This window comes from Lotus japonicus, chromosome 3 (assembly GCF_012489685.1).
Source record: "Lotus japonicus ecotype B-129 chromosome 3, LjGifu_v1.2".
NCBI lineage: Eukaryota > Viridiplantae > Streptophyta > Magnoliopsida > Fabales > Fabaceae > Lotus > Lotus japonicus.
In genome coordinates, this window is record NC_080043.1 from 57878065 (window position 1) to 57891712 (window position 13648).

Consider the following 13648-nt stretch of genomic DNA (forward strand, 5'->3'; position numbering starts at 1 on the left):
CCGTCAAGCTTAGCGTTGGATTAAGACCAACTCGAAGCTTGGATCTAAAATGTTCAAACAACGGACAAGGCAACGCCTTAGTGAAAATATCAGCAAGCTGGAGAGAAGTAGACACATGCCGAACAGCTAATCGACCAGAGGAAACCAACTCACAAACGAAGTGACAATCCAAGTCAATGTGTTTGCCATGCTTATGAGCAACGGGATTCTGAGCCATAAACAAAGCACTCTGGTTGTCACTAAGGAGAAGAAGAGTTGCTGATAAGCGAACACGAAGCTCATGAAGAAGATTAAGCAACCAAACAAGCTCAGAAGCAGTATTAGCCATAGCTCGGTACTCAGATTCACAACTAGAGCGAGCAACAATAGGTTGTTTCTTTGCACTCCAAGACAAGAGATTATCACCAAGAAAAATAGCATAGCCATAAGTAGAGCGGCGAGTGTCCGTGCAGCGAGCCCAATCAGCATCAGTATAACCAAGAACATCGGGGGAAGAGGTACGACGAAACGTAAGACCAAAGTGTTGTGTGCCACAAACATAACGAAGAATTCGTTTGACAGCCTGAAAATGATACACTATCGAAGCCTGAAGGAACTGACTAACCGTGTTAACAACATATGACAAGTCAGGACGAGTAATAGTCAAGTACTGCAAGACCCCAACCAAAGAGCGATAATGCGTAGGATCTGAGTAAGCCTCCCCAAAACTGACAAGATGAGAACCGGCAACCAAGGGTGTCGAAACATGACTGTCCTCAAGCATCATAGCACTAGAAAGAAAATCATGAGCATATTTTTCCTGTGCCAAGAACAAGCCATCAGTAGTATAAGTGATCTCAAGACCAAGGAAGTAGCCAAGCTTACCCAGATATTTAATGGTGAACTCAGCATTAAGGCGAGCAATAAACTCAGTCAAAAGAGAGGGATCATTACCAGTAAGAATGATACAAGAAGATAAAGAGTAATACGTCCTTTGTGGAAGAAGAACAAGGATGGATCAACCCGACTACACGAAAAACCATAACGCATGAGAAAATAGCTCAAGCGTTGAAACCAAGCACGAGGCGCCTGTTTGAGGCCATAGATGGCCTTTTTTAACCGACACACATGAACCGGGAAACGAGGACAACAAATCCAGGAGGCTGCTCCATATAAACCGTTTCAGTGAGATGACCATGAAGGAAAGCATTTTTGACATCCAACTGATGAAGCTGCCAATGAAGAACATCAAATAATGAATTAACTCGTAATATATTATATAAAATCAACGATATAAAATCAACTGATATTTTCATAAGAACAACTGATTTTTAGATATAAAATCAACGATATTTTTACTTCGTTAAAATTTCTTGGAAAAAAATCGTCATATTTTTATCCGAATCCTTATGAACGATATTCAGTCCCTCATAATACAAAGTAAAATCAGTTGTTCTGGTAGCTTGTTCCCAGGTTTCCAATGACCTAGGGACTCAGTTGCCTAGTATGTGCTTGAAGGTGGTTCTGAGCAATGTGTATAGTTGGATATACTGTGAAAAACATGGTAAAGCTAAAAATGTTTGAAGGTGGTTCTGAGCAATGTGTATAGTTGGATATACTGTGAAAAACATGGTAAAGTTTCAAACAGCAGATTTTCTAATCCTGGCCTAGTCAAATTGCTATTTTAGGTAAGTACTAATTTGTGAGGTTTAGTAGCAAGGAAATTTGTTGGACACCACGTGGAAAAAATGAGCCCACAAGTGTATATCCAGTGTTTTAGCCTCTAGATCAATTGGCACAATGCTAGAACCCCGGAACCAATAGCTTAAGTATGGCTCATTTTGTGTAAAATTTCTGTATATTATTATTCCCCATAGAAAGAACAAACATAAAAGAAGAGTTATTTCATAAGCTGAGGCACATTGTGATCCTGGGAAATATTCAGAACAATGTCTCTGTCAGAACGCACATACAAACATGTTAATACTTCAAGAAGTCCCACCACCGTTAATGTGGAACAATACCTTCGAGGTAATCCCTTGTTAAAGTTAAACAACTATGATTGTTTTAGACAAAGCTTAATTTTGTTATGCTAGTTACTAACAAAAAGGGTATATATACCAAACCATAACAACAACAAAAGTTTTATCTCATTAAGTAATTAAGGTTGGTTATATAGACCACTTGATCCAAATTAAAGATACAATCAATTTTACATGTTGCCTCATTCCTAACACAATCTTTATTCTTTACCCGAATTTAGGACCGGCTATGACACCCCACAGGCCATGAAAAAAATCAATGTTAAACCATGCATTTGCCAATGCAAGTAATTAATGAAGTGTGCATGCTTTGTTTGATTTATGATATGAATTTCTATACCACTGGAAAATCATATGCCTAGTTCTTGTTTCCATGGACAGGAAGAGGGAAATCCTCTAGGATGTCACCAACCTATTCTCCGACCTCCTCTTCCCCCTCCTCCCCTTACTTTGAGAGGGTGAAGCACCATGACCCTGAAGATGACCATGGCCTCTATCAGAAGAAATCAGTTCTCGCCAAAGTGAAGGAGAAGGCAAGGAGATTGCGCACTAGCCTCAGCGGCAAGAGAAGACAGGAGGACGGGAATCTCACTCCTTCTTGGGGTGTTAGCTTAGAAGACGTGGAGGAGGAAGAAGAAGATGCTGAATACCTTGGAGCTCCAAGTAATAAACATTACTTTAAGGCCTCAGTATATTCGAATTGAACTCCTCTGCCCTCACCCTCCCCAAATTGTGTTTCATTCTTTTTCCCACCATTAAAATGTTGACATGTTAATAAGACTACCATGTGAGTTTGTAATTTCTCCACTCATGTCTTTTTTAATTGACATGACAAGATTTTATTGGTTGAACAGAAAATTAAGACACGAGACAGTAAACCTTAATCCTTGATCAGTATATTCATCTTGGCAAAGATTTTTTCTCTGTTCTTTCATTTACCATTCCTTTTTCATATATTGCTCTTGTATGAATATTGCATTTCAGTCTACGAATCGGAGCTGGCACCTGAGGACTACAAAGAAAATGCAAGACAACATCCAAGAGCAAATCCAGTCATCTCCGAGAAGCGTGTTTTGCGGAATGCTATCAAATCAGGAATGGAACAAGATCGAGACATGCTGAATAGTCCTGCTACATCTTCAACAACACCACAACCTGCAACAACTACTACTCATGGTGGTTCAAACATGACAATGACTGAAAAAATAGCAGAGAAATTGACACCAGCTTTTGCTAAAGGGCCAGATGTAGCTCATTCCACATCCTCTAATGCTGTTTCCAGAACTCCTTCTGCGAATTTGTCATCCCAAGCTTCTTCAGGTTCTCCACTGGCTTCATCAGTTTCCTCGCCAACACAAAATTCATCATCCTCAGTTGTTCTACTTGGTGGAAGGAATACAGGCTCTGAGGGTGAGCCGATGAAAGATTATTTGATGAATAAGTTTGAGTCAAGGAACTATGAAGAAACTCATTCTCAGGTGACACCTGAAACAGTAAGTCATAGGAGAGGTTCTAGTAATGCAGGTGTGATGGACAAGGTTAAGGGAGCTGTAAATTCTCTTCTCCGCTATGAGGATTCATCGCCAACAGACTATTCATCGGCAACACAAAATTTACCATTCTCATTACATAGTGGGAATAATGCAAGCCCCTCTGTCAAAAACTATGTGGTGAATGAGTCTGAGGCAGGGAATGATGAAAAAACTCGGTCTCAGGTTACATCTGAAACAATGAGTCGTAGGAAAGGTTCTATTATTAATGAAGGTGTGATGGAGAAGTTTAAAGGAGCTGTGAATTCTCTTCTCCGGAACGAGGAACCTTCACAACAGTATGCAGTCAAAACTCCTGCTACAAGCTCTATAACCAACAATCAAGAAGGTATAAGCACCAGTTCATAATCCACTTGTCCTGCTATCAATATAGTATGATATCTGTGTGACTTTGACGTCAATAAATTGCTTTTTTAAAACTATTTTGGCTACAGAAAACCCATGTTTCATGTGATCGTTCCACATTTTGCAGTTGCCCAGGAAGAGAACCGTGGGAGAATTCTTCAAGCAAATTAAAAGTCCTCCAAAGAATCCTTTCTATGTTTTTGTATGTGACTAGTTGTATCCAATTTATACATGTACTTTTGGTCTTTTGTGTATGTATCCAATAATAAGACTAAAATAATTTCGAATAAGATAGTGTAATTATATTATGTTGTAATCCATTGTTTATTGCGAGATAGGATAATGCAAACATGTCATTTTTCCTATATTATCCATCATGTGTAAATGACAGAGTTGAGTTAAAAACCAGCTGGATAATATAATTATTTTTTATTCATTTCTAGTGCTCTAACCACAAATTAAAATTATTTTGATATTTATATTTTTTACAATTTTTAATATATTAATTCGTAAAATGTAAAAAATTAATTTTACAAAAATATTGATTTTAATATTTATTAATTGCTAGTTCCTAGTACAAGGTTAAAGTTATTTAGTTGCTCATATAAATTTAATTAAAAATGAACTAATTTATATATGGTAAAAATATTGGTCTTACACATGAAAATAAACAATTTTTTTCATATCGCTTGCTGCTACTCAGTTGATATTATAATAAAAAATATAAATTAATTATTTACTAGCACTAATACTACTTACTTTATAAATATATGATTTATGAATAGTAAATATGGACTAATTTTCTCTTATCATTTTCTATTACTATTTAAAACTACCTTTGTACTTATATAATTATTTATAATTTAAATATAGAGTAACTTTTTAAAATTAATAATATTTTAAATTTTAATTAATTTAATTATTTATTTCTTTATTCAAAAAATAAAATCAATTGGTTATTTATTTGTTTTAAATTTAAATAGAATAATTAATAAAAATAATTTAATTTTAAAACATATATTTTAGTGGTTGAGTTTTTGCAAGTTATTATTGCCTTGGTTACTGTACCCAAGTTAAGAGGAGGATATTTCTCCATATATATATATATATATATTTCATTTTTGAAAAAAAAATATAGGCTCATTTACAAAAAAATACTAATTACTTTTTAAAATTATTAATTTAGAAAAGTTACATTTATAAAATATTAGGTACTTTCATTGTTTATTCATATCTTATCGTTATCATATTTTACCCTTATCCAACTCTCTTATTTTATTCCACCTTATCCTATCATGACCAGTAATGCCTATCAAAAAAAAAATGACCAGTAATGCATCGGGGAATTGAATCTGTCACTCTCGCTATGTTTGTACCCGCTCTAAATACATATGAATTTGATTAAACCTGCTGAAGGTGTTATGTACATATGATTACTTACTAATTCCTTAGTCAAATTCTCCTTCTAGTTAATTAGTGATAGTCAACCCCTTAGTACCTAATTAAAATTACATTAGAAACTTGAACGAGATCCTGAAGACTCAGAGCTCTGCCTCAAATTGTTTCTTTTCCAACGTGAAAAGATATCCAAATATGGTTGAAAAAATCAAGTTATATAACCCCTTTTGTAACTGGTGTTACAGCATCAATTCCAGGCACACACAATCCGCGCAACTTTATGCTAGAATTTTCAGAACCAGTTTCTATCGGGCTATATAGCACCAATTCCAGGAAAAATCCGTGCGACTTCCATGCTAGAATTTCCAGAACCAACTTTTGCCATGCTATAGCACGGCTTCCATACTAAAATGACATGGGTTTCATGCTAGAATCCGGTGCATCTCTGAATTATGCCTTTTTAGTTTTTTCCTTTATCTCAACCTAACATAGAACATTTAACAATTAATAAAGGATAAAATAAAGATAACAATCCTAATAAACTTATCTAGACTTAAAATAACACGTGGTGGGCTTGATTTGGCAAACTGAAAGCGGGCCAAGCCATCTGGCTCTGTTTTTTGATGGGTTGATAATTGAAGGCATGTCCATTGTCCAGTCATGCGTAACATGCGTTCCTATTTACCTCCATATTTTCCGTGAAAAACATTGAATAGTAGCAACAGTATAACAAACTTAATGTGCAAATAAAGATGATGGAGACATTATGCCCTCCTACAAAAGCTATAAGCCATCCAAACTTAGGACAATTTTTCTGTTAACTTACGTTTCAGTCAATGTCTGTTACCAAAGGAAAGTCAAGTTTACCACCCCCTCTGTCTTGTCCTGTTCTCCCCCATTCATTTTAAACCTTTGTACCTGCATTTGGACATGCACAAAATGAGGGTCATTGAAATCTTTGTCTTGTCTGTTGTACCTTTACCAACAATAGCTAAGAGGGAACATGATATAGTGCTTCCTGAAAAACTTGACTAAAATATTGATTGAACAAGCCCCATAACATAACATGTGTATGTTTGGATACCACTACCAGCCCATTTAAATTTGAACTGACCTTTATCCCAATTGTTCTCTTTTTGTCTCGAAGCAAGTGCCTATTGATGGAGGACAAACCCGGCTTCATAAAGCGAGGCAGAGCAGGAGGGTGCCCCTCAAGGCTACAGAAGCATGCACCGGCTTCTCTTGACATTGATAAGGTCCTAAGTGAGCGTCCCTCTAACCCTTTTGGTGAGGCTTCAAAGGCAATTCCTTTACTGTCCCCATTGATCATATCCCCACAGCCATTGTATGCAGAGGTTAAGGTAGAAGCTCCGATGTTAGAGAATAACCGTAACGATACTAGTGTCGGTAGGGATAGGAGCTCATTCTCCACGACAAGCCCCGGGTGGCAACATCCAGCTTTGGCTTCATTTCCTGAGCCATCAGCTTTGTGTGGTTTCTTCCAAAAGCAATGTGTTTTTGTGAACCATGTCCAGTGAGAATGAGATTCATTTTCTTTCTACTTTTGTGTTGTAATTTGTCCTGTTTTCTAGTGTTGTAGTTGTGGGGTATTTCCACAGGAGGAAGGAACTTCTGCACTTCCCCGTCCTTTGGTTTATTTAGCATTATTATTAAGGTGCAACGACATGCGCATTTCTCCAATTCTAATTCAAATGTTAGAAACACGTTTCATTTTATTCCAAATACAATTAGTGTTCTAGGTTGGGAAGAGATGATACTCTCCTTTCGTTGTTGTTATGGAAAACCAAATCTTACATGTATTTAAGGGATATTTCTTCTTACTTATATCACTTAAAAAGTTCTTTTGCAAAATAAAATCATAAACAATAAAACATGTCACCAAATGAAATTCATGCTCTCTTTTCTATTTTCAATTGGTCAACGAATTTAAAATGACTGAAACAACACATACCCATTGAATGGTTCTGTTCAACGGGAATGATTATTTTTCTCATTTCACGCTTATCTTAATTTTGGGAAAAACCAGATTTAGCTTCCCTAAACAAGTCAAAAGCATTTTTTGTGTTCTAAACACACGTTGATATGTTAGCTTAGGAACGGAAATATACTCTACAAAGCAATGTGAAAGGAGAAAAATCAAAATATATGCTACTTATTTCTCTATTCAAGGACTGCCAGCCTCGTGGTTTCATGCAGTAGCAGATTTTCTTGCCAAATTAGCCTTTTCCATTCCTTTTTCTGTTTGGTTGGAGAGTATCCTCCCAGCTTGTTGTCGCTTCTTGTAAACGACTCTTCTTCGGTTATTTCTAACATATGCATTTTGAATCGTTAAAAAATAAGTATTCAAAATTAAAACAAATAACGAGGTGTCACTTGCCAGGCTTCAAAAATGAAATAGCATCGTAGGCTTCAAACATGAAATAGCATCGTATAATGAAGAGTAGAGTTCAAGCAAAAAGTTAAAGTTTAAATTTAGAAAGCATCCTCCTTAGGTTCAGTGTGTCACTAATTACTAGTATAATGATAGGTTATAAAATATTACAATTATTCTTAGTAAACCAAGATGGTGTTAGATGTATTTTCACACAGCCGAACTTGCTTATCCCAAGTCATATAAGGTCAATGTTTTCATTCTCAATCCGGAAGCCGACATTGTAAATGAACACAGGGCACATAATTAGGAAAACACAGAATTCAGAAAACCAGTTCCAAACCGTTGTCGGCCTGTTTATTAGGGTTTGCGTTTAGGATTTAAATGCAAAGCAACAGAGACACGGTTCAAGCCAATTAACCATCATTATGGTAGAATGAAATTCTCAAATTAACCAAAATGTCCAAGTACACAGAACTAGAGGAACTACATACTTGACAAACGGTGGACTTCATAAAATGCCTCAAATATCTAAACAAATGTAAAGGCGAAAAATTGCTCATCCTTTATGTACAAGAGGCCAACATTGAAAGTTGAAACAGTCACGAAACTGTAAATAACTTCTCTTTTCCTCAAATTTTCATTTAATAATTATAATCAATGAAAGATCATGAAACACTCAATGGCACCTCTGAATTAATCTTCACGAAAGCACTGGCCCCAGCAAAATTAGAAGTCAAACTCCCCTGTCGCCTGCAGAAGTCATCGTGTCAATTTGTTAAACACTTGCACTAAAAGAATGAGACAATATCATCATTGATTCACCTTAAGACTGCCGGTCCGTTTAAGTTTAGTAGAATTAGGTTTAGTGAACTTAGTTTATCATAATCAAGTTTAATAGAATTAAGATTGAGAGCATGAACTTGTGGAGGTTTTGTTTGGAAAGTACGATATAATTACTTTTCGGGTCTAAATATAAGTATATTTTGACTCGCACACTTAGCATGAATTCTTAACGGAATGTTAAACGTAAGTTAAGTCACATGTAAATTTCTTATACATTAGGAAAAACTATCTAACCTTTATGTGAAACAAAATTAATTTTAACACTCAAACATAATTACTCTTAACTAAACTATAAAACAAATAGGCTCAAACAAACCTTATTGAACAGAACATCCTTATTATTTATGTGCATGATGCCATCCTTTAGTGTGCATTTCCACCTGCTCTTGGTACGTGTGACCTAAAATTTGTAGCAAGATTATTACTCGCAAAATAATTATCCAATCCCGAATCATTAACTATATCATATTACTATAGCAGTTGACATGTAATTCACCAAAAGTGGAAGGGCACTGTATGTTACCTTGTCAAACTGGGCCAAAACTAGATGATGTGTATTTTGGTCCTCTCCTTGGTCCAGGTCATCCAACTCATCATCATCATTTTCATTTAATGGTTCATCATCATCGTCGTCGTCATTTGGCACCTCATTTTGAGCTACGAGAGCAGGGGTGCTTGCTGGTACTTCTACAGGGGGATCATCAACAAGTGTGAGGGATAAATATACTTAGCCACACAAATATTCAAATTAAAATTTATCTATCCTCGTTCTCCATTTACCAGGTGGAGCTGGTGTATTTGCAACATTGTAGTCTTCAGTATAAACTCCTCCGTAATTGTAAATCTGCAACAAGATGAAACAGACCCAGTAAGATGATTCATGTAAACATGGTCAAGCTTAAAAAAAATGTAAACATGGTCAAGCAAGTATAAAAGAAGCATAAAGAAATTAAAACTCTGAAAAGATTAACAGGCAGACTGAATTAACAGGACTTTTTATCATCCAATCTTCTCTTTTTAGATAAATACTAGCCTATTCAATCCATAAAAATGGCAACTCTTTCATTACTAAGCTCATGAGCACCAGAAAGAGGTTATAAGAATCACTACTCACATTAGGAGTAGAAAGCATATCATCATCGTAAGGAATTGGTCCATCAAGTTGAGGAATCCTAGAAGCCTGTCTCTCCAAATCTGCTAGCATTTTCCCTTTAAAACTAGTATGATTTGAATTGATGGAGATGCCCCCTCCATGTACCTGAATGATTGATGTCCAACAGTTCAGCGACTGAATAAATTTTTCCATCGACCAAGCAAGTCAATGAATAAACGAGAAGACAGAAATAAAAGCATATGCATGTGGAGTTGTAGGCTGTAAAAGCCAATACTGATCACAAGCTGTTGATATCGACCTCAACTATATTTTTCCCCCAAAAAGCCTTATTTTATTTCAACCTTAAATAGGGCAAGCCTTAACAAACAAGCTGTTGCAGGTGCAGCAATAACAGAGGAACTATTGACAACATAATGACAAAAGTCCCAACTAGCTTTAGCCTTAAAGTAGCCAGACATATGAAGAAGAGAAGAAAGAACACACAGACTAACTGCACTTCAGAGTCTACAACATTAGCATACCTCTTAACTGTTTATCATTTACGAGAACAAAACAAAAGGTTAAATTACTTAAAAAAAAGTAAACACAAGCAAAGTTGGGTTTCAAAATGAGTTAAAGTTGAACAAGGTAAAGCAGTAAAGAAAATCCGAAAACACATTCCTTTGGATTGGAGAAACAGAATTCAGTGGACAATTTTTATCAGACTTCTAAAGTTGGTAAACACTAGAATATGGTTCACACTTAACACTTTACAGATTGTCAAGTGGCTCCCAGATGGCATAAGTTCACTTAAACTAAGATATCAATACAACCTGGAAACCAGAAGCTATGTTAATGAATGACGGAACACTTGGTGTCACAATCAAATGCCCCAGAAACTATAAACTAAAAGGGAAAAGAGAAAACAATAGAAACGGATTTGCATTGCGTCATTATGCTGTTTGTGAAAACTAGCACTTAGGTGAATTTCTATATAAAAGCTAGAGTTATCCAGGCTGCAAGAATATCTGAAAAGAAACAAGCTAAAGCTCAATATTTTGGATTATGACAAATCAGTTATACTGTCTAAGCCCTAGCAAAGAAAAAGGAAAGTTCATTGCATCATCTCATGCCACTGCAACAATAGTACAAATCCTATGCAGAAGAAAGAGATACAAGCAGGAAGCACACAGAAAAGAGAAAGACTGAAATAACATTGAAAAAACATGCTTGGAATATGAATTAAGTAGGGAAAAAAGGGAAAACAAACTTTTGTATAGAAAGAAGGTAAATGAAAAGCGAAGAAAAACATGTTGCCAAAGATTTAACCTAGTAGTAAAACATTCATCTAGTTGACCCAGAAATTGAGACTGGCGCATTTTCTTTCATTTTAGTGTACAACTTTGGGAAGCACACCTTATAGTTTTGATGTGGTTGAAGAAATCGTTAATTGTTTGTTTTCAAGGTAAACTATCACTATACAGCATAATGTTCAAAAAAATTCAGAGATTCCTGTAATAACTAATGTAGGTAGAGAACCAGAGATGGCAGGGCATACCTCCACTATCAGCCATCCCTCATGTAAACATCTAGTTCTAACCCCACAACAACCCTCATCCGAATAAAAGGACTCAAAGAAAGTGCCTCCAAGCAGCACAATACTCTTTCTTGAGATGGAAAGAATTGCCCCATCTAGTCTCAACCCCACCCCAAATAAAGAGATAAGGAAAGTGCCAAATCCAACAAAAAGTTCAAAGTTATGAGAACATTATCATATCATTTCTCCAATTTAGTCAAATCACCAACTCATTAACAAACAAAAAATGATGATAAAAGCAATAAATTTGACTAATACAACAACTACAAATGATATGTAAACACTTAGAAGATAATTTTTTAAAAAGAAGATACTGGCCAATAGGTAAAAAAAAACCTTACCTCAATTTCAAAATCTCTAGATGACACATCTCCAGCTCCATCTTGCTGAGGTATATATCCACCAGCATTATATTGTGAAGGCAAATCATTGCGTTTTCGTTTTCCAGTGGAAATTGCGAGGAAGTCCTGAAATTATTTCAACTATTGATTAATTTCTAAATGTGATGGCTTTTAAGTTCAGAATTGAAAATAACAAAACAAAAGCCCTTTCCCTATGCAGGGTTGGCCAAATAAATCCAATGATGCCCATATATTGTCTTATTGCGAATCATGAAACATGACAATCCATTTAATTTAAATATTTTCTAATGATTTAATTCAGCTTCTAGTTTTTTTAACCCCCTCTATCTACCTCTAACTGTTCAGACCTGGCATTCTACATAAAAATAAATGCTCATAATAAGTGTTCCAACAAGAAATTAACAGTATTTGCTGGCTTCACAAAAAATATCTAACATGAGCAATGGTATTCTTTTTAAACAATAGAGCACGAGTATTCTTCTATAAGACTTCATTAACTTCACAAATCATTGCGTTTTCATTTTCCCGTGGAAATTGCGAGGAAGTCTCTTCAAATTTTAACAACAGCGCACGAATATTCTTCTATAAGACTTCATTAACTTGCTTACCTGTGTCAATGGTTGATTTGAAGTTCCTCTGTCCGGCTCATCCCGCCCTTCCACGTAAGCTACAGTAATACACACCATCATTAGTGTAAACTGTAAATCCATTTTATTAAAAACTTTGTTCCGAATTTAAATGTGACTCACCAACATTGACATCAAGTGAAGGCCTCGGGTTCATCCATGGAGAAGGGGGCTGCTGTAGAAGATTATAAGGACATATCAATGCACAGAATGAAATAAGTTTCATGAACATAACATGATTTATTTTAAATAAAAGAGTTCAGGTCAGCCACTGTAAACGAGCCACAGATTAAATCAAATGCACAAATTGAAAATCGGATTTGAGAAACTAAAACCATAGAAAAAAGGCAATTGAACATGGGAAAACATTTCAAAATATCATTTGGTTAGCCAGCAAAATGAGTCTTACCATATATGGACCAGGTCTTCCACCTTTTGCATCAATATTCCCTCCTGCATCATTGCCAGAAGAAGAGTAATCACTAGGTCCAGTAGGAATGTTATATGAGTTATCCACAGTTCCCGGTAAAGGGGTTTGAATTGGAGTTTGCAATGGCGTCTGTACAATCAAAAGCCACCCATATCAACAATCCAATAATGTAAACTCCTAAGAACACATTAAAGTGGAGACCTTACTAGTAAAACTTAAAGTGTGGAATGTGGGTTTGGGTTAAAACTCACAGGGGGGAAAAGTAAATCAGCTGTAGGAGTTTCATACTCCTCAGTCCCCTCATACGGCACATTAAGATCGTGCACCGGTGTAATCGGACCACCCGGCATTGGCTTAGCTGCAATGGACCTTTCTATAGGACCAAGCACTACACCAGCTTGGATCATCTTTGATTCCCACATCTACACAAATTGTCAACAAAAACAATTGATCTCTCTGATCCAAACCCAAAAAAATCAACCAAACAAACCAACAAACTGAGATTGAAAATTTCATCGAAACTAAATCAACGCATATTCATATAAACATGAAAAAATAATAATCTGAATTATTATTATTACAGCTTGAAGCTCCTTGAGAACTTCCTCGCCAGGACCACCGTTGTTGACGAACTCGTCGCGGACCTTGACCATGACATCCTCGATTACATCGATGTAGACCTGGCTGGTGGAGGAAGCTGCTGCTGCTGCCATGACGAAGAATGGAAAATTCACCAGAGGGAGTGGTTGGAATTGTGAATTCTCCGATTCGATTGGAGAGATTTGGGAAGGGAAATTGAAGAGAGAGTTCAGCGGAAGAGATGAAGAAGAATCATGGAGTATGGTCTAGGGTTTGTGAAGGTGAGGAAGGAGTGAGAGAGAGAGAGAGAGAGAGAGAGAGAGGAGAAGGAGACAGCTGAGTAAAACGAAAACGGCGTGTAGAGAGAGAAAGAAAGAAACAAGAGGCGGAACAGAAAGAGAGAATAAAG

At 36.2% G+C, this 13648-nt stretch overlaps 3 protein-coding genes across 4 annotated transcripts; 2 read left to right on the top strand and 1 right to left on the bottom strand.

Moving 5' to 3' along the window:
• The first annotated feature begins 1839 nt into the window (after window positions 1-1839).
• LOC130749513 (uncharacterized) lies at window positions 1840-4279 on the top strand. Its single transcript, XM_057602876.1, has 4 exons — window positions 1840-2010; window positions 2403-2684; window positions 3006-3899; window positions 4044-4279. The coding sequence occupies exons 1-4, from the start codon at window positions 1929-1931 to the stop codon at window positions 4085-4087; spliced, it is 1302 nt and encodes a 433-aa protein (XP_057458859.1). The 5' UTR covers window positions 1840-1928; the 3' UTR covers window positions 4088-4279.
• Window positions 4280-6474: 2195 nt separating this feature from the next.
• Window positions 6475-6852, top strand: LOC130744394 (uncharacterized). Its single transcript, XM_057596583.1, has one exon. It carries the CDS (start codon window positions 6475-6477, stop codon window positions 6850-6852), a length of 378 nt encoding a protein of 125 aa, XP_057452566.1.
• A 1280-nt stretch (window positions 6853-8132) lies between these two features.
• LOC130743431 (uncharacterized) lies at window positions 8133-13640 on the bottom strand. 2 transcript variants are annotated; one of them, XM_057595682.1, is made up of 11 exons: window positions 13242-13640; window positions 12912-13082; window positions 12640-12789; window positions 12354-12402; window positions 12213-12271; window positions 11584-11709; window positions 9667-9810; window positions 9333-9396; window positions 9076-9239; window positions 8869-8952; window positions 8133-8459 (listed from the first exon to the last, which is right to left on the bottom strand). In XM_057595682.1, the coding sequence occupies exons 1-11, from the start codon at window positions 13371-13373 to the stop codon at window positions 8436-8438; spliced, it is 1167 nt and encodes a 388-aa protein (XP_057451665.1). In that variant the 5' UTR covers window positions 13374-13640; the 3' UTR covers window positions 8133-8435. The 2 variants fall into 2 exon arrangements, with proteins under 2 accessions (XP_057451665.1, XP_057451664.1); XM_057595681.1 differs by having other exon boundaries at window positions 12354-12405; window positions 13242-13638.
• Window positions 13641-13648: the final 8 nt, after the last annotated feature.

What these genes read in the sequence shown, in the direction of transcription:
- LOC130749513 (XM_057602876.1), top strand. Translation starts at nt 1,929, where the DNA reads ATGTCTCTGTCAGAACGCACATACAAACATGTTAATACTTCAAGAAGT. An exon ending in TGTGGAACAATACCTTCGAG is followed by an intron (nt 2,011 to 2,402) that starts GTAATCCCTTGT and finishes TTCCATGGACAG; the next exon opens with GAAGAGGGAAATCCTCTAGG. An exon ending in TGAATACCTTGGAGCTCCAA is followed by an intron (nt 2,685 to 3,005) that starts GTAATAAACATT and finishes ATTGCATTTCAG; the next exon opens with TCTACGAATCGGAGCTGGCA.
- LOC130744394 (XM_057596583.1), top strand. Translation starts at nt 6,475, where the DNA reads ATGGAGGACAAACCCGGCTTCATAAAGCGAGGCAGAGCAGGAGGGTGC.
- LOC130743431 (XM_057595681.1), bottom strand. Translation starts at nt 13,373, where the DNA reads ATGGCAGCAGCAGCAGCTTCCTCCACCAGCCAGGTCTACATCGATGTA. An exon ending in GAAGACCTGGTCCATATATG is followed by an intron (nt 12,406 to 12,639) that starts GTAAGACTCATT and finishes AATCTTCTACAG; the next exon opens with CAGCCCCCTTCTCCATGGAT. An exon ending in CTAGAGATTTTGAAATTGAG is followed by an intron (nt 9,811 to 11,583) that starts GTAAGGTTTTTT and finishes TCAATCATTCAG; the next exon opens with GTACATGGAGGGGGCATCTC.